The 26,307-nt window shown below is 46.7% G+C and overlaps 1 protein-coding gene across 10 annotated transcripts in view; it reads right to left on the bottom strand.

Moving 5' to 3' along the window:
* Positions 1 to 26,307, bottom strand: part of LOC311597834 (uncharacterized protein) — a 60,933-nt gene that overhangs the window by 7,517 nt on the left and 27,109 nt on the right. For 7 of the 10 annotated variants that reach the window (XM_084782308.1, XM_084782311.1, XM_084782309.1 and 4 more), the window contains 11 exons: positions 24,615 to 24,639; positions 23,322 to 23,408; positions 21,548 to 21,618; positions 20,276 to 20,300; positions 19,290 to 19,406; positions 18,865 to 18,957; positions 17,654 to 17,731; positions 11,244 to 11,352; positions 8,151 to 8,236; positions 7,505 to 7,617; positions 3,015 to 7,408 (listed from right to left, as the gene is read on the bottom strand). In XM_084782308.1, coding sequence (XP_084638434.1) covers positions 11,276 to 11,352; positions 17,654 to 17,731; positions 18,865 to 18,957; positions 19,290 to 19,406; positions 20,276 to 20,300; positions 21,548 to 21,618; positions 23,322 to 23,408; positions 24,615 to 24,639 — 573 coding nt within the window. In that variant the 3' untranslated portion in view covers positions 3,015 to 7,408; positions 7,505 to 7,617; positions 8,151 to 8,236; positions 11,244 to 11,275. Of the gene's footprint in view, positions 1 to 3,014; positions 7,409 to 7,504; positions 8,237 to 11,136; positions 11,353 to 17,653; positions 17,732 to 18,864; positions 18,958 to 19,289; positions 19,407 to 20,275; positions 20,301 to 21,547; positions 21,619 to 23,321; positions 23,409 to 24,614; positions 24,640 to 26,307 lie in introns of those variants that run through there. The other 3 variants (XM_084782306.1, XM_084782305.1, XM_084782307.1) reach the window with 3 other exon arrangements.

Below are 26,307 nucleotides of genomic sequence, written 5' to 3'. Positions count from 1 at the left end.
GTGTGAATGGAATTGGTCTGCTTGCTCAACAGAGGCTGGGAATGCTGCTGCAGAGGTGGTCTGATCAGCAAGTGTTTCCTTCAGATATTGGTTAGACCTGGCAAAGGACTGTGAGTTCTGTGAATACTATTAGTCTAATAGCAAAGTGGGGGAGTGATTTCTGAGTAGCCCCTGAATATCAGAGAGAGAAAGGGGGAGGCAAGATTATCAGGTTCTTCTCCTAAGGTTTGCAGGGCTCTGTCCCAGCTGTTTCTAATCATAATAGTGCACCGACCTCAGAATTCTAGGTGCAATGCCCACTGGGGTGAGGAGCCATTCCAGCCCTCTTGGGGGCTGGTACAGTGCTCCCATGAGAATAGGGAAGAGTTGATATATAGGCATTGTTGGATCACACCTAGCAAGTGTCACGTCTCTCAGGATCGCATTAATATAACCATAGCCTCAACCGCCTCAGAAGTGAGAGCTCAAAGGGAGGAGTTGTTTTCATCCTCTTTTAGGATATCAAAGAGAGGCTGTGGGGCAGTGGTGGGGATGGGAAGCCATGGTCGGACCCAATTAAGTTTTCCCAGAGAGCTTTGAAGGGAAACAAGAGGTAAGGTTTGGGGAAGGAAAGGTGGGTTTAAGAGGGTGTATTGAAGTGACAAGAATTTCTGTTCCCAAGAATGTAATGGGCAGAATAAGGTGTTTAATCTGATGATAAATTTTAAGTCCTAGGATGGATAAAAAATTATAATCCAATATTAAATATTAATAATCATTCAACAAAGAAGTTATTAATAAATCCTTAAGTTGAGATGCAGAGGTGAAAGAGTCTACCCACACCAAAATATCATCCATATTATACCTTTGGAAATTTAAACAGCATTGGTTTAGTACTTTATTCCTTGATTATATTTGGTTTTATACTAGAATTTTTTCTCCCCTAAATTTTTTTCTCCTATGAAGGGACTATTGACAATGGGTTATTCCCACTTTGGGCAGTTTCTCATAAAGGGACTTTTAATATTGAGCTATTTCTGATATTAGGGAAAAAAACAAACAAAAATCAAACAAAGAAGCAAGAAGATTGTAAATTCTGGACCAGTGTTCTTATCTCCTGCTGCAGCAGTGAATCCTGCCCATCATTCTTTGGTTGCTGTGTGCTGGCAGGCCCTCAGCAGAAAGGCCTGAAAGGCATCTTGCAGGCAGAGAGCTCTGAGTTCCAGATGCCAGTAATCTCTTTTTCTTTTTTTAATTGGGAAGAACCTTTATAAATGCTGCAAGGTCCCTACAGGATGGTCCTCAGGAAAAGGGACCAACATTTTTCTAGCTCAGGACAACATTCCCTTGCATACGAGGGTTAGAAGACCAGAGTGCTGGACTTTCCAAGGACAGCATTTGTGGGAAGGAGGATGGGACTCTGCTTGGTCCTAGGCATGGAAGGCACACAGGGATGCTTCACAAGGCTGGGAAAGATGACAGGCAGGACCTTGGCTGAGAGCAAAGAGGAGGCCTGTGAATTGTGATGCTGACACGGTGGGGGCCCTAGTGACAATAGCCTCATGCAGTGAGTTATTCTGGGCTAAGGCTAAGAAGCAGGAAAGCTCAGATGGAGAAGACAGACTGGCTGAAGGCCCAGGAAGAAGCCTACACCAGACACACAAGGTATAAGCACATGAAGTGGGTGGCCATCCAGGAAAGACTTTACAAAGTTTTCATGAGAACAAACCTGCCTGATGCTCAGAGAGTCAAGAGGGTGAGGGGAGCCACAATGTCCCAGGAAACCCAAACCTTGCCCAGTTTAAGATCTTAGGCCACTAAGCCCCTCCCTTTATCCATCCACACAGCCCACACACTTGTCACTCATGATCTCATAAAAGTCTCTATTAGCTAAAGGGCTGCCTTCCCCAGCTGGTGGAAAACACAACTTTAAGGGTCCAGGACCAGCAGGTCAAGGCAGATGTTTAGCTGCGTGACAGCCACTTCATTATGTGTGAGGTGCAGTCCCGCAGGGTGTATTCCTGAAGCTTGTTCCTCCAACAGCGTGGAGGAGCTCCTCCAACACTGTGCCTGTGCAGACATTTATACCCAGTGGTTTTTGGCAGTCGCGTTCAGAGTTGTAAATGGGAACTCACCCCGCAGGTGTGTGTGGGAGAGGTGCCCTGTTCTATGTACTTGAACTACTACAGCTGAGACAGCAGCTTGCTGGATGGTGCAGCATGGTACCACCATGGTACAACTTGGCACAGCCCAACTGTCTCAAGCGATGCTGCAGCTTCTCCTTTGACAGAGAGCCACTGAGGGTATGAGAGAAGGATGTGTACAGTTTGGTACCTGCATCTAGTAGCAATAGTTCTCAGCATAAGAACATCCATCAAGGGAGAAGCTGGGCAAGGGGAAGGCGAGAGCAACACTTGATACTTTGCTACATCCTCTCCAGGATTCTGTGGAAGGCATTAGGAACAGTCACTTCATATGTTTTTTATTCTCTTATGCAACATGTGAGATTTCACCAAGAACTGTCCCTCACTTCACAGGGAGAAAAAGTTCCAGAGAACTTCTTGTGGTACTCTGCCTGATTCTGGCTGCTTCCACTGACTCATGCCAATTCCGCAGAGCCCTGCTGTTTCTGCAGAATTGTGCCATTGCGACGAGTCTCTGTGTCTGTTTAGCGCTGGCTACTGGACTGGACTGCTGGCTTCCTGGCAATGCTGGACTGCCGGTCTCGGGCTCAGATATGTCTCCTAAGCATCAATGGTGCACACATGCACTGTTGAAAAATTCTCACACTAGGTCTTCTGCTGTTATCAGCCACTTCTTAGCACTCTGCCACAACATTTCCTTCAGCTGTGTTTGTCACCCACCCTTAGCTGAAGAGCAACTAACCTTTCCCTGCCTTGCAACACGTGAGCACGCCTGGCTGGCTCAGATCGCATGTAAACTCACTGCTTCCCCTCCCCCTGGCTGCGTCCTCCCTGTCCTTTTTCTTACTCTCCTTCCCCCCCACCTCCTATCCCACCTTTCTTTTTTTTTTTTTTTTCAGCCATTTTGGGATGTTTTCGGGTGTTGATGAGGGAGTCAAAAGTAGGGAGCTGTACTAGATTGGTTTCCTTTGCTTTTCACCTTGAGATGGGGCTTCACTGTGCATTCCAGGCTTGCCTCAGGCAGCAAACGCTTTTTCATGGCAGGCATCACAGACCTGCCACCACTGCTCTCCAGCCATTTGGTTTGTTTGTTTTTTTTCCTGAGGCATCTACCCCCAAGGGTGACAGAGGCCGATATAGAACCCCCTCTGAACCTGCCATCGCCAACTCTCTGACCAACACCTCTGTTGGCCTTCCTGCTTAGATAGTGTAGGCTAAGACCCAGAAGCCCAGTAATTGCACATCTCTGACAGGGGAAGACACCCCAATGGAAGGCCACCCTGAGAGCCCCCAAAGTACACAGTTCTGAGAGGAGGCCTCATGAGCAGGGGCATTGAGGTTCCCAGGGGACGGTTTCCCCAGCTGAGCTGAGGAGCTGAGGAGCCTCAGCCCTACTTTTCTTCTTCACCTCTTCTCTTCTCTTCATTGCTTCTTGGCTTCTTCCAATGAGAGAGTCACAGCAGGCAGCAAATCTCATAGAAGGGATTTATTGGATGCATGAATCCAAGGCGGGTGGGGATGAGCCAGGAGCGGTGGCCTCTGCTCCCAGGGGAAGGCAGCAGGACACTGAGCAGACAAAGCCTTTATACATTTTGTAGGGAGCACAGCATTCTAGGGCAGGGATTTCCAGAGTGAGAGTGGTGGGATTTTAAATCCTGAGCTGGGTAGCTCAGAGATTGTTGGGCCTTCCTGTTCAGGAATTGGTGGGGGCTTTGTCAGATAGTTCATGTGAAATTACTATAATCTGTGCTGGGTCCTACTGAGTGCCTGGAGATGATTTTTTATGGCATTTGGAAACACTGTTATGATAGTGAGGTCTGGGGGAGGGGCCTGGCTGCTGGAGCTCCTCAGGAAGGAGTCTAGCCACTATCTTGCCTTGAGGATTTACAGAGTTTACAAAGTTTACAAAGGCAGTTCACACCAGGGAACTCTTTCCCTGCAGCATGGGTGGCCTACAGAGCCTGCAGAGGCGATGCTCCCACCATGGACTGCAGCAGGCTGAGCCAGGAAAGGTGTCATCATTGGGGACAGCTCCTTGTGACAGCTGGGGTGGTCAGGAGAGGGGCTCTGACAGCTCTTTGAGGAGGGGAGCAATGGGCAGCTTTGATTTTGCCGCTGAGGGACTGCAACCTCCCTCATAACACTGATGTACCATAGAGTCTAGGCTACATCATCTAGGCTAACTGGGCCCAGCCCACAGAACTGATAACTGAAGCAGCAGTGTCCTCACCCCATAAGTTAAAAAGCCTTGGCCACACACTGAACCTAGGGGTTGTGGGGCCACAAAGAAGTGTGGGCTCTAGCACCTCAGAACATAGCATTTTCGTAGGGAAGCCCATTCAGCCTGCCACACAGGCCGGCTTGAGGCAGGGCTCCTGGTTCAGGGCACCTGCAATGGAGGGAGGGAGGAGTGATGTGACCACCACACCCACTGCATCCTCCATTTCCTGCTGTACTGCCAGGAAGCAAGTGAGTGCAGACCCAGAAACAGTGCTAGGGAAAATACCAGAGGGTAGAAGTAGAGCATATGCAAGAAGGGGGTGAGCAGGACAAGAGGAAGGGCTCATTATTAGTGCAGTGACCAGAGATGGTAACCAAGGGGGCAGACTGAATTACATATATATATTTTTTTTAAACATTGCAATTTATACCTTGGTGTCTTTCCTGTTCTCTACCGAGGAGGTCAGTTTTGAATTGAGCAAAAGTAATTTTAATTGCCCCAGAATGACTGGCATAAATGCACCATTCTCCACCCGGGGCCACACATAATCCCCCTTCCTTGAGGGACAGCGAGTCTAATGCCCTCTGGTTTTGCAGGGCCCCCTCAGGCAAGAAGTCGATTTGTTGTTCTAGGGATGAGGTGGCTGGATGTAACGGAGGCAAATCTTTATCTACCTGTTAGCTCAGCTGGCAGAGTTTGTGTCCTGACCAGAGTGGTGGTCCCTTTGGCTCTGAACCTGCGATGCCTATCCTGATTAACATTGGCAGTGGGGACGGAATTGATTGGCTTGCTCAACTCCTGTAGAGTTGGCCTGGTCAGCAATGGTGTTTTCCTCAGATACCTGACCTGGCAAGGGACTGTGAGAGCCGACATGCCGGATGGAGAGGGGAGTGGCTCTTTCCTGTGAGAGGGTGGAGACAGGGATGAGCAGAGGGGATGGATAGTGGGATGCTGTCTCATTTGACAAAGGAACTCGATAACCAGGGGAGCAAATTAACACTAAAGGACGCATTAATTTCTTTGGGGGCTAAGTAGATAGCATTTAGTTTCTTATACTAGGGGGAGTGATGGTGGAACTCTGTGATGGAGCAATGGGGGGTTCATCTCCAGGGATATATGTCATTGCCAGAGCTCCCTCATTCCCCTTCCACAAATACTGAGGGCACCTCGGTGATGGGTTTCTTCTCAAAGAGCCTATGTTGGAGACCAGCCACTGCCACAGAGGTAGGGCAGAATCCCATCTTTCATTAGGGTTTTTCATTATCAATTTGCCCTGTGAATCTGATTAGGCAATTAGCAAAGTGGGAATGATTTCTGAGTGGCCACTGAATATCAGAGAGAAAAAAAGAGGTGACAAGGATGTCAGGTTGTTTCCCTAAGGTTTGCAGGGCTCCATCCCTGCTATTTCTAATCATAACAGAAAGTGCATGGACCTCAGAATTCTAGGTGCACTGCCCACCAGAGTGTAGAGCCAAGCTAGCACTCTTGAGGCTGGTACAGTGCTCAAGAGAGTAGGGGAAGGTGTTTAAAATAGGAAGCTGTACAGGCATTGTTGGATCAGACCTACTGAGTGTCATGTCTTCTAGGATTGTATTAATGACCCCTAAAGCCTCTTCTGCCTCAGAAGAGAGAGCTGGAAGGGAGGAGGAGTTTTTCTTCCCTTTTAGCAGATCAAAGAGAGGCTGTGGGGAGGGGAAGCCTTGGTTGAAGACAATTAAGTTTTCTCAGAAAGCCTTGAAGGGAAGGGAGAGTTGAGGTCTGAGGGAAGGAAAGGTGGGTTTTAGAGAACATATTGAGGTGACAGAAATCTCTGTTCCCAAGAATGCTGTGGGTGGAATAATCTGTTTTGTAAGTCCTAGGGAGGATAGAGAAAGTATTAATTGGTCCTTCAGTTGGGATGAGGGTGGTGAAAGAGTCTCCCCACACCAAGATATCATCTCTACCATGAATAATACCTTTGGCTACTTAAACAGCGTTGGCTTTAGGCCTTGCTTGTGCTTGGTTTGCACTAGAAGTTTTAGTTCCTCTACAGTTTTCTCCCATGAAAGGACCATTGACAATCAGTTGTTCCTGCTATTAGGGAAAAATTCCCATGAAGGGACCTTTAATATTGAGTTATATTTGCTATTAAACAAAAAAAAATTCCGACAAAAATCAAGAAGAAAGAAAACTCCTAAGTTCTGGGTCAGTTGTGCTATCTCATCCTGCAGCAGCGAATCCTGCCCATCAGTCTTGGACTCCAGTTGTTGCTGTGTCAGCTGGCAGGCCCTCAGCACAAAGACCTGACAGGCATCTTGCAGCCAGAGGGCTCCGAGTTCCAGCTGCCATTAATGTCATTTGTTTTTTATTGGAAAGAACCTTTTCAAATGTTGCAGTGGCCACTATGGGATGGTCCTCAGGAAGTTTATCATCATCAGTGTCATATGATGATGGATTGGAGCATCGTTGATGGTCCCCAGCTTAGAGGGATGCACACATTGGTGGAAGCAGCTCTAATGTGCAGAATATGGAGGGAGAGCAGCTTTCCTGTCTTGGAGGTGGGCAAGATAAATGGCCCAAGAACATGTATCAATGTCTTAGATGTCTCCTGCTACCATCCAGAGGGTTGCCTCAAGGACCTCTTCCAAAAAGGAGGTGAGTTCCCTTTGGGTAATTTTCATGCTATGGATCTTGAGCAGGGCTTGCAGCCTACTACTTGGTGATGGCTTTTAATGTGATGAGGTATTTTCCAGGATAGAGAAGATTTGGACGCACCAAGGCAGAGGTGAATGTTCCCAGGGGCTGTGTGGCTCCTTCGCAGACTTCCCAAAGTCTTAGATGCAAATCTGCCAATACATTTCAGAGAAAATAGAAACACCCTAAGGGCTTGTAACTAGTTGATGATTTACCAGGTTTTTTTTTTTTTTTAAGGAGAGAAAAAGATAAGGGATTATGGTTGACGCACATGAAGGCTCTGAGGGTTCAGGCAGAGGACTAGGGAGCTTCTATGAGTGCCAACGAGTAGCCTTGGCCAGAAGGTGTTAGTTGTCACTTCACTGTATCCAGATGCTCAGGACAGCATACACTGAAAGTAGGAGAGAGAAGGAAAGCACAGGCTGCCAGTCCTCATCAGGAGGAGGCAAGATCCAATCACAGTCCCCTGGGGGGTGGGATCACTCACCTTCCTCCTGCATACCCTGGTGGTCTCTGTGCCCCATGCTGTGGCCCCAGCCGAGTTCAGGCTCCACTTCTGCTCCTGCAGCAGTGTGTGTGAGAGATCACAACCAGAGGAGCCTGAGAAGAGAAGGGAGTGAGAACAGACTCTTGGGAGACAACTTTAGTGAGACAGCTCGTTTAATGGTGGAGCAAAAGCTACTTATTAGGAGGGAATGGACGTTGTCAGGCATTTCTTTATAAGGTTGGGGAGTGTAATCTGGCTACAAGACTACAGGGCTCCTGGAAGGGAGTAAAGGTCAGGGCACAGGGCTCCTGGGGAGGGAACACACCATCCTGGGGGACAGGGGGAGCAACCCTACTCCTGCCAATCTCAGGATGAGATTTCCAGGGTTTAGGAAAAGCTTCGTCGACCTCTCTCTTGCTCTGGGTCAGGTCTCCACAAGGTCCCACTTGGTGCAGGGCTCCCAGACCCCACAAATGCCAGTGTGGCTTTGCACCTACTGGCCCCAAGCACTGGCCCAAGTTCGAATAGGCTATTCAATTAGATCCTTGGAGTGGGACCAATTGGATGGATGCTGGAAGAGAGGGGTTAGGAAACCCAGTGGGTTTCAATGTTTCCTCCACGACAAGAGGTAGTGGCTTCCTTGTACCTTCATGCCTTCAGAGGCTGTCACGTTGTTTTGAGGCAGGGCTTGGCTTCCTTCGCTTCCTATGTCTTCTGTGTCAGTTGTATGTTCTGAGACAAAATGATGGCCCTAGTATCAGAGTCACCCAGAAGAGGGAAAGACACATGAGAATATACACCTCAAAGTCCCATCTCAAAGCAGCAGACAGCTGTGCCACAGCATTGCAGACAATGCATTTACCGGACCACTGGGAGCTAGCTGAAAAGACATGCTTCTTCCCAAGGGACATCAGAGCTCCACCTGGGGAGGACACTACCTAAGAGAAGGCGGCGTGGGAACAACGACAAGACGAAGGGAGCCCTTCAGGTCAAGAAGCAATGGCAGGGTCCAAAGTCCTACCGCCCGCCAGGTTGCACTGAGACATGAGAAAGAGGATAATCATACACAGGAAGCTATTTTCTACCATGAAACCCAAAGTCAGAGAGGCAGAACCACGGGTAGATGACCATGAAAACTGCTCTAGAAGGGAGGAGGAGGCAGAAGGCAGCAAGGGAAGCACAGACACCCAGAAGAGGGGCAGAGGCAACCCTGCAGCCACACCCATAAGCCACAGAGGGGGTGAGGTCTTCAAATCTAAGCAGTGGGGGGTGGGGGGGGAGGGCAGCTTAACTCCAGGCTCAGATTCCCAGCAAGCAGGCAGCCCAGGGAAAGGGGCCTGACCTCTCTGGGTCCCAGGGAGAGTAAAGGCATAAAAAGGAGACTGGCTGAGGGCCTCAGCGACCCTGAGCTCCTCACACTCAATACAGCACTAACACTGGCATTTCAGCTCAACACTAATGAACACGTGGGATCACGCATATGGGGCAGCCCAGCCCCAAGTTCCATGGTAGAACTTTACCTGTGCAACCTTCTCCATTCTGACCTGGGAACCCACGGCAAAGCATCCAGTTGGGAAGGGTAGTGGACTGTGGTGCTCTAGAAATGGTTGGGCAGAGGCTATGTCCTAAAGGGCTAAGGTCCACAACCCAATTCCCCAACACTGAAAAGGCCATGCCACATCAGCAACTCCTGGCTGAATAATTGAGTTTCCCTACAACAGTATATTGCAGTGTTTTTGTGTCTTTTAGGAAGTTCACTCACTCTCTCACTCACTCACTCACTCACTCACTCAAATGCAAGAGGCAAACTGCAAATCTGAACTTGGTGACTCACACCTATAATTCCGTTCTATAGAGGTAGGTACACCATGAATCTGTGGCTAGCCTCAATTATTTATTAAGATGACGTTGCGAAATTAAGAAGCTAAAAAGTAAAGCTAGGAACCAAAACAGTGTGTCATTGCAAGGAAAAGGGACCAACAATGTTCCCGCTCAGGGCGACCTTCCCATGCACACAGGGCCAGAAGACCAGAGAAATGGACTTTCAAATGACAGTGTTTGTGGGAAGGAGGGTGGGGCTCTGCTTGGTCCTAGGCATGGAAGGTACACAGGGATGCTTCACAAGGCTGGGAAAGATGACAGGCAGCTGGGCCCAGTGATGCACGGCTGTGATCCCAGCACACAGGAGGCAGAGGCAGGTGGATGTCTGAGTTCTAGGCCACCTTAGTATGAAAAGTGAGTTCAGGACTATTGGCTCTTATTTCTTAACAATTCTATTTTATTAGTAATTTATTAAAGGCATGTTCCTTCCTTACAACCTGACTACCCTAAACAGGAGAGAAAGGAAATTAAGGAGGTCAAGAATGAAACCTTCTGTGTATGAGTTTGGTGGGGCAAACCCCTTTGCGTAATTCCCCAGGAATCTAGCAGGTCCTCTGCCTGACAGAAGATGCCAAGCTGTCTGTGGACCGAACCTAGAAGACTCCACCGAGCTCTCTGCTCGCTGGTGAATCTTCTAACTCCACTCTCTGTGAGCAGGAACCTCTGATCTTTCTCCCTCTGGTTCCTCAATGTTGTCCTACTCCTCCTTGATGGTCTGTTTTGCAATTCAATATACAACATACAATATAAAAGGGATAGTTTTTACTGATGACCTGTTGCAACTCCATAGGGAAACCTGTCTCCAAAAAACAAACAAACAAAAAAACACACACACACACACACACAAAAACAAGAGAGAGAGAGAAAGAAAGAAAGAAAAAGAGCAACACTCTAGGCAGGAAGTTGGCTGAGAGATAAGCAAAGGCCTATGAATTGTGATGCTGACACGGTGGGGGCCCTAGTGACAACAGCCTCATGCAGTGAGTTATTCTGGGCTAAGGCTAAGAAGCAGGAAAGCTCAGATGGAGAAGACAGACTGGCTGAAGGCCCAGGAAGAAGCCTACACCAGACACACAAGGTATAAGCACATGAAGTGGGTGGCCATCCAGGAAAGACTTTACAAAGTTTTCATGAGAACAAACCTGCCTGATGCTCAGAGAGTCAAGAGGGTGAGGGGAGCCACAATGTCCCAGGAAACCCAACCCTTGCCCAGCTTAAGATCTTAGGCCACCAAGCCCTCCCTTTATCCATCCACACAGCCCACACACTTGTCACTCATGATCTCATAAAAGTCTCTATTAGCTAAAGGGCTGCCTTCCCCAGCTGGTGGAAAACACAACCTTAAGGGTCCAGGACCAGCAGGTCAAGGCAGATGTTTAGCTGCGTGACAGCCACTTCGTTATGTGTGAGGTGCAGTCCCGCAGGGTGTATTCCTGAAGCTTGTTCCTCCAACAGCGTGGAGGAGCTCCTCCAACACTGTGCCTGTGCAGACATTTATACCCAGTGGTTTTTGGCAGTCGCGTTCAGAGTTGTAAATGGGAACTCACCCCGCAGGTGTGTGTGGGAGAGGTGCCCTGTTCTATGTACTTGAACTACTACAGCTGGGACAGCAGCTTGCCAGGCAGCACCACGTGCTGGCAGTGCTGAAGTCCGTCCAACCTGGGACAGCCCAACTGTCCCAAGCTATTCTACAGACTGGGTCGACAGCGAGCCGCTGAGGGTATCACAGAAGGATGTGTGCAGTTTGGTACCTGCATCTCCCAATAGTTCTCAACACATGAACATTGATATTGGGAGTTAAAGGGCCAGGCAGAAGCGGGGTGAGCGCCCCACTTTATGCTCTGAAATGCTGCTTCACCTCCAGGATTCTGGGGAAGGGATGAAGGGCAGTCACTTCTTGATTTCCTGTTTGGTCTCTCGTGGCAGATTTGGTGATCCAAAAGTAACTTGCCCCGGCAAAAGAAAATCTGGAAATAGAAAGGAATTTGTTAAAGAGAAAGCGATCAGGTTTTGACCAAGTTTTTGTCACAGTGTTACGCCTTCTTCCTTGGCTACTGCCAGGTTTGGGGGACGTTCCTAATGGTTTTGACTCTCTGTGTTTATTCTCATGCTGAGAATAACACTTCTTAGGACAGTGAACTCTCCTCTCTTGCAGTTCTCCTTCTTGGTCCCCATCAGCCTTCCTATCTGCTCCTCAGTAAAAGGAGAAATTGAGGTGACATACTAAGTCTCCTAGGGATGATTCAATGAGGGGATCAGGTCTGGCCTCTCAGCATTAGGGTCAAGCACATGTCAGCAGCTTTGTGGGGGAGTCAAGTAGGCCCATGATTCATGGGGGACGAGGTACTCATGGGTAAATGAAGAACTATTAATAAAACACTCAGTTTAGAGAATAGAGAAACACAGCAGAGGCTTAGTTCAGGTCCTGTGGACAATGAGACCAGAGACAAAAAGTCAGGAACAAGGTAGTAGGTAAAAAAAGGTCCTACAATCTCTGTGGATGGCCAGGCAGGGAACTCGCTGCCAAACTGGCTCAGGGATTCAGGAGGAAGACAGTGGAGGCTCAGGGTAAGGCGTAATCCGAGAAAGGGTGATTAAAGGAGATGGTCTTGGGGCTAGGCAGGCCACACAGGACAGATTCAGCGCATGGGCAATGAGAGAGCGTGGGCCAGGTCACCGCACTCTGTGGTGAGCAGAGGCTGTGACGTTACTGCAGAGGCTCCTGGGAAGACAACTGGAGGAAAGAATACTTAGCTTACACACTAGGGCCTACAGAACTGAAGAAACAGTTCATAGCGCTCTTGAGTGGAACCCGCAGGAGATCCACAGATGTCAGGGGACCAACAAAGACTATGCTGCCATGGCAATGTGATTGTAGAAGATGGGGTAGGCCCCAGCGTTCCAAGGAGAGTTATGCCCAAGTGTCCAGGCCCTTTAGCTCTGTTGAGTGTCTACCTTAGCTGTAGGGAGGACACGAAGCCCATCCACTCCATCTCGTGCACTCAAGAATCTTTGTTAACCAGGTCAAAACTGGGCCAAAAGACTGTATCCCTCAACGTTCACTAGACATGAGACTCCCAGATGACAGGGCTAACCGCCCTATTTTCATACACTTCACGTCCTTCCAGGGTGAGAACACAGGCTGAAAATGAGGTACAAGTTGTAAGTTGTGTGCTTACCTCCCAGGACACTGCAGCTGCTGCAGTGACTCTGCAGCACTTTTCCCCCCCAAGGTGTAAAAGGAGGTATGTTTATTCGCATTGATGGGCCCACAACCTAAGATCTGATGCCCGTGAAAGAGTTGTGCCCCTAGCTCAGTATACAAAATTCCAAGCACAGTTCACAAGATCTTGATCTATAAGCACAACCAAAAGCCGGAGGTTTGGAGGTGGCCAAGGCGAGAGGGACCAGGTATTCTGGCAGAGATCACGTTTAAGTGACAGAGCCCTCAGCAGGCACAGCAAAGTCCACAGACAGCACTGCTTGTCCTTATGCATTGAGAAGAGGTGCATGCACGCCTCCTCGTGTCTCCCTTTTCTGCTCCCTCGGCCTCTGAAGCACTAGGGGTGTGACCTGGCTGCTCCTGGACACTCCCACTGCATCGCACAGGGATGCTTGACCTTACCTTGTCCTCCTCCTGCCTGTAGGACAGTCATATCCAAAGGTCCCATAACTGCTATATTTGGAAAAAGAATAGAGATTGGCTCTCTGGTTTCTGCCTGAAGCCACAAGGGTTCAACAGACTCTCTTTAGCTCATGTTTCTCTCCTGTCTCATCAATATCAACATAGCAAAATTTACCTGCCCTGACTTTCTCATATAATTTGATTGTGCATGATTGGTTTCCATGTTTTGAAGTTAGGGTTTTCGAGCCTCTCTTTAAAGATGTTGCCCTTGAGGTCCAGTTTCACCCACAGAGGTCACACTCAGGGAGCCTTCTGCACCTCTGTGACTAGAGCTAAGAGACCTGAGCCTGAAGGCTGTATGCAAAGGAAGTAAAATTGCATGTAACTGCTGCAAAGAGTAAGCGTGTTTATGTCCATGTATGGGTGCTTGTGCATGTGTGTGGCCAGAGAAGCACCTTGGGTGTCCTTCCTCAGGCACTGTCTCCTTTTTCCTTTTTGGAGAAAAGTAGTCAATGACCTGGGAGGTGACAAGTAGCCTAGGCTGCCTTGACAGGAGCCTGAGCTCCTGATAGGACTGAAAACTACAACCACTATCCCACTGCACAGTGTCTCGCATGAGTTTCTGGGACTCAAATCAGGTTCTCCAGCTTACAAGGCAAGTGCTTCACTAGCTGAGCTGCCCTCCCAGGGCTTAAGGACATGCAAAGTCTTGGCCAACTATTGCTTGCTAGTGAAGCCTGGTCTTTTTATACACCGAATGACATTTTTGCATTATATTTCAGTGATTTCAGATGTATGAATACTGAAGGCTTCAGAGTCTTTGTGTGGTGTGTGTTCCTTTTGTTTCTATTCTCCGTGTCAACATTCATGAGCTCGTGGATGCTTGTTCCACAAAAGAAAATATGCGATAAATAAAAAATACTTATAAATGAAAGCAGAGATTAGCAAATGGGCTGTGCCTTGATTCCCTGAATGATTAGGGGAAAGCCTGGGAATTGCTGAAAAGATGACTCAGCAGTAAAAAACCATGTCAGCTTTTCCAGAGAACAGTTACCAACATGTTAACTGGCCACCATCTATAACTCTTATTTCAGGGCTTCCTGGAAGCCATGGCGCACAGACATATATATAAAAAACAGATGCCTAAAAATAATTTATAAAATGTTGAAAATTTTAAGAAACTGCTTTATAAATGTTGAGACTATGAGGCCCAGTGGTTAAAAGCATTTGCCAAAATAGGTCCTGATGAAAGCCTGGCCATTTCCCATGATACGGGAAGGTTTTCCATTCATTTCTGATGCCATAAAACATACAAAATAATGTAAAAGTCTCCATCCATTTTCCTTTTTTGATATATGTGCATCCTGTGTGGCTTCTCTGACGTCACAAAAACTTCTGGATCTGGCACATGTACTTTCCAGCAGAGGGAACACTCGGGCAACGACTGGGCCGCTTACCCAGTGAACGGAGCCATGAGGATGAGGAGGCAGTGCGCACTTGGATCACACCGTCTTCTTCAGTGGAAGAAGGGCAATAAAAATGAGGAAATAATGAGTCCGTGGTTTTCTACCACAGATTCACTGTGTGGCACAAGATGGTCAATTTACACAAGGTTTGGTTCTGAAAGAGAAATGTTGAAGTAGCTGAGGGTCCCAGAGGGGAGAGTTTGGAACCTTTAGAAGATGGAGACCCTCTGCAGGAAGTCAAGAGGATTAAGAGTTCTGGTTGCTCTCTGCTTCCTGAGTGTGGCTGCAATGTGACCAGCCTGCTCCCTGGACCTCTGACCACACCAACTCTGCCCTCTGCCAAGTCTTCCCTTCCAGGAAGAAATGATAGCCTTGGAGCACAAACCAGAACGAACCCCTCTACCTCACACTGTCTCTTGTTGGGCCTTTGTTCATAGAGCCTCAACATTATTCCAGCCTGACTGGAAAGTCCACGTCATTTGCTCTCCCACTTCCTCTATCTCTGTAGTAGGCAGAGACAAGCAACACCTCCTGCACTGCGTCCCACGAATCTGACTGGAAATGCCATTACTTACTGGTGTCCTCTTCCTCGCTATGGTGGTTCCTTACACTGGCTCTGTCATCCTTGACTGTGAGGCCCTTGTCCTTAATGGCTGGAAGAAAGCCAGTAGAAAGAGTGGCTCACACACATGTTGGTGATCACGTGTTTCCGCAAAGGTGAGGCACCATGTAAACCCTGGAGTGCTGCTCTAGGGAACCACATGTCACTTATCCTAGTGGCATATATCACTTAATCTCCGACTTTCTTACACACACTTATCATATTGCTAATGTCAATGAAGGACCACGAAATTTCCGAAGAGCTTCAGGGCAGGTTTCAGGAGTGACACAGTGCTCAGAAAGAATGGGCATCCGGCACGCTGAACATCAACAGTAAAATCAGCATTGCCTCTCCTGTGGGTGGTCCACATCTGTACTAGGATGGAAAGAGGACGTTCCATCAACGATAACCCCGCCAGCATATGGTAGCAAGGACGCTACCTCAGCAGATGGAATTCAGTGAACTGCAGAAAGCCAGTTACTTAAACAGAAGATGGACCTTGGTGTATGGACCATGCATGACACCATACCTCAAAAATGAGCAGAGAACAACAGTTTAGGACCTCAGAATCACGGTCCACATATGTGATGTCCTATTTGGCTATTTTCCCTGAGCACCATGGGTCCATTCATTGATGTGTCTCCTTGATAACCAGGAAATGTGCATCATAAGCAAAGGATGAGAGATTGTGCTGTTTTCAGTGGATTAATGAATCGAAGTCGTGTTGTGAATGTTCAGGAAGTTAAGCGATTGGCAGAAGGGCGCAGACCTCACAGTTTAGCATTCTTGACAGACTCACAAACGTCCTGGATTCAAATTCTCAAGCCACTGCTCTTCTATGATACATCTTCTTCTCCACACCCACGTCCAACAAAGTCAGATACAGGGTTTGAAATGATGCTTTTGTTAGGTTTCACGCATACACGGTGTCCACTTCTAAAGTGTGGTCAGCCTGAGTCTCGAGACTGTTCCATTTCCTAACCATGATCCTCAGGGCCTGTTTGAAAGAGACAATCCAAGGATGCTGTGTAGATTATGGTGGATATAAAATAATGTAGTATGGAAAGAGCTGCACACAGCATCCTTCATTAATAATGCCTCAAAATTGTGAGTGCCTCTCCACGTCGCCATCGGCCGAGTCATGGGAAAGTCCTTGGACATGAAATCAGATACTTCATTGCCTAAGCTGTCCACCTGGACTTCTTGGGGGACATAGAGGGACCAGAATCAAGTGTTTATTAATCAAAGCCTGACTTTTTCCCCATAATTCAGGAAGTTTTTCATTCATTTCCATGTCACTAGACATACAAAATAACATTAAATTATCCTTTTGTTTTTTATTCTTTGACGTGTGCATCCTGTGTGGCCTCCCTGAGGTCAGAAAAGACTCTAGATTTCACACACGTGGTTTTGACTTAGGTGTGCAATGACTGACCTACTTATTAATAAAAGCACTATGAGGATGAGGAGGCAGTTTGTACTTGGAGCATACTCCCTTCCTCAGTGGAAGAACGATGATAAAAATGCATCATAGTAGAAAAGGATGTGACAGATGTACATCCTGGATCACTTCCCTGAGTTCACAAAAGACTGTAGATCTCACACATACGGTTTCAATTAGAGGTAGCACACATGCAATGACTGAACTAATTTTAATAAAAGCACCATGAAGATGAGGAGGCAGTTTTCACTTGGAACATGCTGTCTTCTTTAGTGGAAGAAGGATGTTAAAAGTGCATCACATGAGAAAATGAGTCCTTGTATTTCTACCAAGATTCTTTTAGGTGGCATGATATAGTCATTTATACAAAGTCTTAAACTCCAAGCTTGTCTTCTGGTTTTGAAAGAGAAATGTCCCCCACAGCCTCATATACTTGAGCTAACTGCGGGGTGCCAAGATGAAGATGGAGACTCCCTGAAGGAAGTGAGGAAGTGCTGCAGGAGGCTTAAGAGTGGAGAGAAGGAGGGAGGGAGGGAGGGGAGGGGAGGGGAGGCCCACTGGGAGGGATGGGGGGAGGAATGGGAGGATACAAGGGATGGGATAACAATTGAGATGTAATATGAATAAATTAATAAAATATATTTTTAAAACAGAGTGGAGGCCCAATTCTGGGTGTTCTCTGCTTCCTGAGTGTAGATGCTGCATGACCAGGCTCCTCCCTGGATGTCTTACCATTCTTTCCCTATGATTTTTGACACAGGGTTTTTCTATGTAGCCCTGGCTTTCCTTGAACTCACTCTGTAGCCCAGGCTGCCCTAGGTCTCAGGGTTCAGCCTCTCTTGATCTTTCAAGCATGTGCCACCATGCCTGACTTCACCACACATTCTCTGCCCTCTGCCAAGCCTTCCCTTCCTGGAGACAATGATAGCCTTGAAGCAGAATCCAGAATGAACCCTGTCTACCTCAAAGTTTTTCATGTTGGGCCTTTGTTCATAGAGTCTCATCTTTATTCCAGCCTGCCTGGGGAGTCCTTGTCACTTGTTCTCCTACTTCCTCTGCTTCTCTATAAGCAAGAGACAAGCAATGCCTCCTGCACTTTTGTCCCACAGATCTGACTAGAGATGCCATTACCTACCTATGACCCCTTCCTCGCTTTGGAGGCTCCTCATGCTTCCTTGGTCATCCTTCAGTGTGAGGTTATCATCCTTGATGGCTGGAAGAAAGTCAATAGAGAGAACGGCTCACACACGTGTAGGTGTCCACATGGGTTTCCAAAGAGGTGAGACATCAGGTGCATCCTGATGTGCTAGAGGCTCCTGTGTCACGTAGCCTAGTTGTATACATTACTTAGCCTCAGAATTCTTAGATGCTCTTATCTTACTCCTAATGTCAATAACAGTCATCAACATTTTGAATGGCTTCAGGGATGACCCAGTGCTCACAGGTAATGGGTACCCCGAAGCCTGAGAATTGGTACCCCAAAGTCTGAGCATCAACACTATGATTGGCATCACTTCCTGTTTTGGACTGTCCACATCTGTACTATGATGGAAACCTGACATCCCAGCAGCAATAACCCTACCCAGCCGTGGTAACTAGAATTCTCCTCAAGTGGAATCCAGTGGACTGCAGAGGGCAATTACTTCAACAGAAGATAAACTTTCATGACACTATTGTGCAATAACAAATACTTACTAAAAAAAAAAACACCATGAGGATGAGGAGGCAGTTTTACTTGGAACACACTGTCTTCTTCAGTGGAAGAAGAATGATTTTTAAAAAAAATACATCACAGAAGAAAATGAAGTCCTTGTATTTCTACTGAGAATCCATTATGTTGTGTGGGATGGTTAGCTTACCCAAGTTCCTAAACCCCATTTCTTGTCCTCTGAACTTGAAAGGGAAATGTTCCCCCACAGCCTCATGTATTTGAACTAGCTGAGAATGCCAAAGGATAGAGTTTGGAATCTTTGGAAGATGGAGACTCCCTGAAGGAAATGAGTAATTCTACAGGAAGACTAGAAGTTTAAGCATGGAGCTCCAGTTCTGTTTGCTCTCTGCTTCCTGAGTGTGGCTGCAATGTGACCAGCCTGCTCCCTGGACCTCTGAGCACACCACCTCTGCCCTCTGCCACGTCTTTCCTTCGAGGAAGAAATGGTAGCCTTCAAGCTACTTCAAAATTTGTTTCTCGTTGGGCCTTTCTTCATAGAGTCTCATCATTATTAGAGCCAGCCTGTGGAGATGTTGGCATTTGCTTTCTCAATTACTCTACCTGTCTAGGAGGGAGAAACAAGAAATTCCTCATGCACTCCGCCACCCAGCCGTAGCTGGGATGCCATTACGTACCAGTACCCACGTCCTTGCTTCCTTGCTTCCCTTGCTGGAGGTCCTTCTCACTTCTTCGATCATCCTCCAAAGTAAGGGCTTCATTCTCCATGTCTGGAAGAAAGTCAGCGGAGAAAGTGGCTCACACACAAGAGCAGCATTTCAGCTTCCCTCTGCTTTAGAGCACTCGGTGGGATCCCACATGAACATGTAAATGCTTTCCTAAAGTCTTTGGTGGTTCTTGTACCACTAGGTAAAGTCACATGCTTCCTTTGTAGACCAAGTTGGCCTCGAACTCACAGAGATCTGCCTGCCTCTGTCTCCTCGAGTTCTGGGATTACAGGAGTGCACCACTGCACCCAGCGAAGTCACACTGTTCGTACAGTAAAGTCTAGTGTTACACGTCATCCCTTTGACATGTGAGATACAATATCATCTGGTAGTACCTTCCTCGACAATGCTGCACTGTCCTTTGGTCTCAGAAGCCTGCTGAAATTCAGCTACCACGGGTTTCGTAATGGATTTTCTTCTTCTTAGTCGCAGTCTCCTCATCATGGTGGAAACTGGAATACCATAACAAAACAAACGTACAGTTTTATTATTGTCTATTTCACTGTGACTAGAGGTACATGGGCATCTTTCTGTGCAATGGGATGGTGGTAGCTGTGTCCACCCAACATCTCATGTCAAGGCTGAAACTGGCCTGGAAGTGCATGAACCAGAGTGACCTTGAAACTCTGACCTGCCATATGCCACAATACCCCCAGTTTATACAGTGCTAAGGATAAAACACTGGACCTGTTAGGTAACAGGATGCAGTTCCATGTACCGGCACACCAGGCCTTTCTCAGCCCTTCATGGTTGTGAAGATCTACAGACATTTTAAAGGATGGATATTGCCATGGATGTTGGATGTGTGTGACAGCAATGGTAGTGCTTGTGTTCTCTGTAGGTTGCACTTGTTTGGGGTTTTGCATGAAAGCCTGACCACTTCCATGATGACCAATGTCCTGGTGAGGCATTAGGTAAAGACTATGACTTGGAGGCTCTCTTCGGTACCACATATTAGGGAACACTCTTGTACTCCATAGCTGGCTGGTTGGATCAGTTTGTAACAGGGAAATGTAGATAAGTGTGAACTCTGACATCTTTTCACTGGAAAGATTGGGTTGGATGACTGGGAAAACTGAGAGGAAACACATGTGCAGACATTTCCCATAAAACACACTCCCACGGGGGAACACAGGGGCTCCTGGGACATGAGCAGGAGTTACAACTTGGGTACCAGTTGCTGTTTTCTTCTTTAGACTAATCCAGAAATCTTCATTGCCAGCTATTTCCTCAGAAATTAGTGGTGCACCTCAGAAAAGACCACAGTATTTACACTATTATCTAAAATTGTATCCTAAGTAGGCCAGGCCAGAATACATACATGACCGTCTCGTCCTTGACTGGGCCTGCAATTTAGAGAAAACACTCTTAGGACAACATGATTCTGAATTCTGGTCCCACCTATCTGTGGTTCCCCTCTGGTTGCTTTTTTTTTTTTTTTTAACATGCTAACTCATTTGTACTTTACTGACATGAGCTTGTTGCCTGCAAGTATGCAACTGCACCATGTTGTGTGCAGTGCCTACACCCACAAGAAGAGGGCACGATCCCAAAGAACTAAAGTGACACATAAGTTTTGAGTCGCATGTGGATGCTGTGACCCGAACCCAGGCCCCCTGTAAGTCCATTCAGTACTCTTAGCACCTGAGCCGTCTCTCCAGCCACTTCTGATGATTTTGACACTTCTGATGATGGCAAATTAATTGGTAAGACTGCTCAAATCAAGATTCTATGTTAATCTGATGTGGGATGCTGCCCTCTGCAATCTGGGTCCATCCATCACCAATTATGTCTGCCAATCAGAACTCAAGCCCACACCATTCCTAATGCCCAAACAATTCCCTAGTCACCTTTTGCCCATCTCCACCCCAGGAGGTTTGAACTCCAAATTCACGTGCCTTTTTGTATCCTAAACCAGTGCAATATTGGACCATATCATTTCATAGCCAAGTGCTAGACAACATTCGGAGCACTGTGAATTGTGATTTCGCCTGCCTCGTAATAGAAACATTACATCTATGGTGCTGGAAATGGAAAATATAAAAAAGAAGTCTCCTTAAGAGACAGAGGGACAGGTGCTGCTGCACATGCCTGTAATCCCAGCAGTCAGGAAGCCAGATGCAGGCAGATCTCTATGAGTTTGAGGCCATCCTGGTCTACAAAGCATGTCCAGAAATCCAAGGCTACACAGAAATAGCCTTTTTCAATAAGAGGGAGAGAGAGAGAGAGAGAGAGAGAGAGAGAGAGAGAGAGAGAGAGAGAGAGAGAGAGAACAAAAAGGAAAAGAAAAGAAAAAGAGGCAAGGGCATTTACACATAAAGTACATGGTAAATGATAAGCAGCCTGTCAGCTGTTGAGTGAAAAGATCACATGATACTTAGAACAGAAACCCTGGTTTCAGAAGGGGGTTAAACACTCAAATACATTATGGGCACCCGCACTGTATAAGAGGAGGTTTGAATGACATTGTGTAGTTCTATTTCACCCACTTTTCAAGTCAACATGTGATCCATTTGATCAAACAGGATTTCCAATGAAATAAAGGGATCACAAAGGTCACATTCCTGTCTACAAAAGGCAAAGGCCTCCTTACCTTTTTGATGTGTGGCTCTGCTTCTTCCTCTTCCCTTCTGGTCTTCAGACCCTGAGCTTGCTCAGCGAGTGCTAGGAGAACACAAAATAATTCTCAGCTGATGACAACACAGTGGGCTCTGACTGAGTTGTGTGTCCAGCACAATGGCTGCTGCTGAGTAACCAGCAAGGGTGGCTGCTCTAGACCATCCTCCTCTCTGGGGAGAGGACAGCAGGGAGAAGAGCTGAAGATGGATCAGAAATGGAGCATGTCTCCTTCCAAATGATGAGACCCTTAAGGTGAATGAAGCCATCCATCTATCACCCATTGGTCAACACTGAATTAAATGTTCTGATAAAATAGCTGATTTCTGACCCTTCTACTAAGAATATTACAGTCAGGAGAGTTGACACTACTTTCTTGATAGCAGCCAAACCTATTTTAGCCAGCACTGGTCAGCATACACAGATTAGGTATCCATCTCAAGCAAAGATGCTTTTATCTTGAAATTCCATCATCAACAACATCATCATCATCACTGTAATCATCATCACCATCATCATGAAAATCATCATTTTACTACACATATCAGTGCATAAGTCCACCTGTCACAGCACACATATCTGCACCTTACATACCACCTTTATGTACTTGACTCTCCTACAGTCTCTGCATGGGTTCCAGGAATCCCACTCTGGTGAAGAGGAAAACCAGCCAACCAACTCACTTATCAGCTAAGGCATCACTTGCTCCCTACCTGTATGGCCTTTAAGAAAAATATTTTTTCGTTTTATATATGTGTGTGAGTCCAACTCATGCATACTTGGTACTCGAAGGCCTGTTGGATCCTGAAACTGCGATTAAAGATAGTTGTGAGGAGCCACATGGATCCTCAGACCCTAACATGGGGCCTAAGGGAAAGCAGCAAGTGCTTTTAACTGCTGTTCCTTGACTCTAACTCAAGAACATGAAATCTGAATTTCTATAAAACACATTGTTCTAAAGAAAGAGACTTAATGAGTGGGCATGATGAAATGACACTGATTTAATTTTCCTTTGAAATGCAATAGGTGAGTGGAAGATACTGACATTGTTACATTTTCAAAGTCTCCCTCATATGTTTGGCATCCCTTTATTAGACTCTCTGTTGTGCTCTTTATGTGAGGTGGATGTCCAGGTTCAGAGCATCCAACTCACACTAGTGTCCATATAAGGATGCTCTTTCCCCTGTTGACCCCTAAGGTTCTGCACCACAGCTCCACATGGGCTTCCACATGGTTGCTGCATCAGGTAAATCCTGAGTGCTACTCTAGTGTCTGATGTGTCACTTATCCTAATGTCAATAAAAGATCCAACCATTTCTGAAGGGCTTCAGGGCAGGTTTCAGGGGTGACCCATGTCCACAGAGAATGGGCATCCCAAAAGATGAGCATCAACACTATGATCAACAACTGCCCACATCTGTGCTATGGTGGAAACCTGCTATCCCAGCAGCATAATCCCACACAGCTATAGTAGCTAGGATTCTCCCTTATCACAAGGAATTCAGTGGACTGTGAAGACCAGTTACTTGTCAAAAGATAAACCTTCATGTATGGATCATGATGCCATTGCTGAAAAATGAACAGAGGTCAACAGTTTAAGACCTCAGTATCATGGAACCAAAGGGAAGAGTTTGGAAACTTTAGAAGACAGAGAAGCGAGTACTGCAGGAAGACATCATCCCTTCAACATGTGAGATGCAATACCATCTAGTCATGTGAATGGCTCATGTGATCATTTCATTTGGTAGTACCTGTTTCTACAATGCTGCCCTTCCGTCTTTTCTCTGAAACGTTTTGAAATGCAATGGCAGGAAGAAGACTTCTTATCATGGCAGAAACTGAAATACCATCACACACACACAAAAAAAAGGACAAGTCAGCCGACTACCATGAAGAAAACCAGGAGAAATGTTAACTGCTGTATGTTCTAACAGTGATGTCATCACTTTCTTAAAGTACACTCATCAGAGTCCAGAGATAGTTCTGGAAGATCAAGATACCAGTGTCCACTTGACACATGCACTACATGGTCAGTGTAGGGAGGGCTCAGTTCATATGGGTGAACAGGACACTGAAGAGCAGTGTGATGGTGTGTGTGGCCATGGTCCCAAGTGGCCTCAGGCAAATAGTTTTAACAGACACTTGAACACAGGGAAATTTGTGCGAGTCCACAGGTCTCCATTCTGGAAAAAATGACACTAATATCTCATAAGGAATCATTTATAAACCCAATAAGCCTGGAAAAAAAAACCTCAATGAATGTAAAGCCTTAAAGAAATGCCTGAGATCTGCAGAAGTGCTCTGTGAAGCTGCCTAAGTGCCGGAGAGTCAGCTAGGCTGCGGTGGCTGGATCTGTCCTTTCTCAGCCCTTCACAGTTGTGAAGCTCTGCAGACAACGGGCATGGGTGTTGCCTTGGCTGTTTGATATGTGCAGTAGCAATTGCAGTGTCTGTGTTCTCTGTAGGGTGCGTTTGTTTGGGTGTTTTACTTGAAAGCTGGACCACCTCCATAGTGACCAATGTCCTGGTGAGGCATTAGGTAGGGGCTTTAACCTCGAGAGTCCCTTTGGTACCACATATTTGGGAACACATTTGTTTTTGTTCTCCATAGCCAGCCTGTTGGATCAGTTAGCTCTGTGTCATGGTTTGTTGCTAAGTGTTGGGGATAATTTGAGAAATCGACCATACCTGAGTGGCCTGAGGTTGGAACAGAGAAATATAGGTAAAATGTAAACTCTGATTTTTATTTTATTTTATTTTTATTTTTTGCACTGGGAAGACTGGGTTGGATGAATGGGAAAACTGATGGAGGAAACACACGTGCAGACATTTCCTATAAAACACACTCCCACAGGGGAACACAGGGCCTCCTGGGACTTGAGTATGAGTTGTGACTTGGTACCAGTAGCTGTTTTCTTAGACTAATCTGGAAATCTTACTGCAAGCCATTTCCTTAGAAATTAGTGGTGCACCTCAGAAAAGACCACTAGTATTTACACTATTATCTAAAAGTGTGTCCTAAGCAGGCCAGGCCAGAATACATACATGGTCTTCTCTTTTTAGGCTGGACCTGCAATTTAGAGAAAACACTCTTAGGACAACGTCATTCTGAATTCCGGTCCCACATATCTGTGTTCCCCTCTGATTGATTTTGTTAAAGGTTTATTCATTTGTATTTTATTCATATGAGCATATTGCCGGCAAGCATGCAATTACACAGTGCTATGTGCAAGCCTATTGCAGAAGAGCACAGGGCATGAACCCAAAGCCCTGGAGTGACAGATAGCTGTGAGCCATCACTTGGCTGCTGGAAACTGAACCCCCGGCCTCTCAAGATGATGATTCTTAGCACCTGAGCCATCTCTCCAGTCTCATCTGATGATTTTGACACTGGTGAACAACTTGAAATGACTGCTCAGGTAAAGATTCTATGTTAATCCAGTGTGTGATGCTCTCCCAGAGACCTGAGATTGGGTACCAAGTCAGGACAACACCTATAGCTGGGTAGCTTTGGCTGTACTAGGGGGACTCCCAGAGCTACAATGAAATAGAGCACAGAAGCAACCAAGCAACCAGTGGGGATGATTCCCTCCTGAGGGGTGCTTCCATGTCCCAGTTATCTACTCTAAGCCTCATGCCTTAAAGGGATGACGACCCCTATATTCCCTAAGAGACCTAGGAACCATTAACTATGTTGATATGTGGGGAACACTTCCCAAATGCCTTAACTTTAGAAGTCACCAGAAGAGTGGCACACCCTAGTTTTGGGGGGCCATCATGACCCCAGCAGTAGGCCCTGGCTGGTTTGAAGCTGGATGGCGGTGCAGCAGAAGCTGGTGGGTAATGTTATAGGATGCTGTGAGAAGCAGAGCTCCAATCAGCTGGGGATGAAGATGTTCCCGGCACCAGAGGACATCTTTGTTGTGCACTTCCGGGACCTGCAGAGGAAGCTGATCTTCCCAGCTCTTATCCACTACATGAGTACTTGGTCTGTGGCACCCATGGTGTGGGAAGGGGACAATATGCTTGTCCACATCTCAAGGACCATGATAGGACACACTCACTCAACTGAAGTAGCCCATGGGACCATGAAGGGAGACATGAGTGGTCACATCATCAGAAATATGATCTTCCTGACATATATGTATAATATATAATTGGTTTTTTTTTTGTGTGTGTGTGTGTGTGTGTGTGTGTGTGTGTGTGTGTGTGTGTATCTGTGGAACAGGCCCAGAAGGCGATCCAGTTGTGATTTCAGAGTGGCAAATTGTTGATCTGGCCAGAAGATTGTCCCGCACAGCAGCTGCTACCCAGCCTACGGGTTTGAACTGCCCTCTGCTTCCTGGTCTGCCCATCACCAATTATGTCTGCCAATGAGAACTCAAGTCCACACTGTTCCCTAGTCACCTTTTACCCAGCTCTATCGCAGGGGTTTAAGCTCCAACTTCATGTGCCTTTTTGAACCCTAAGGCAGCACAAAATTGGACCATATCTTTGTGTACCTAAAGTGTCAGACAACATTTGTGGTCTGTGAAATGTGACTTTACCTGCCCCGTTATAGGGACATTGTTATCATCCTGCAGAAAATGAAAAAGAAAAGAAATCCTCTTAGGAGAATTTACACTTAGAGTACAAGGCTAATACTAAGGTGTCTGTCAAGTGTTGAGTGAAAAAGTCCAAGGAGATTTAGTCAAAATGGAAACACTTGTTCCAGAAGGGAAACATTCAAGGTGAACCT

This window comes from Acomys minous (genome assembly GCF_964271855.1).
Source record: "Acomys minous genome assembly, chromosome: 5".
NCBI lineage: Eukaryota > Metazoa > Chordata > Mammalia > Rodentia > Muridae > Acomys > Acomys minous.
The sequence above is the reverse complement of the archived record's forward strand: the minus strand, read 5'-3'. Positions and strand labels throughout refer to the sequence as shown.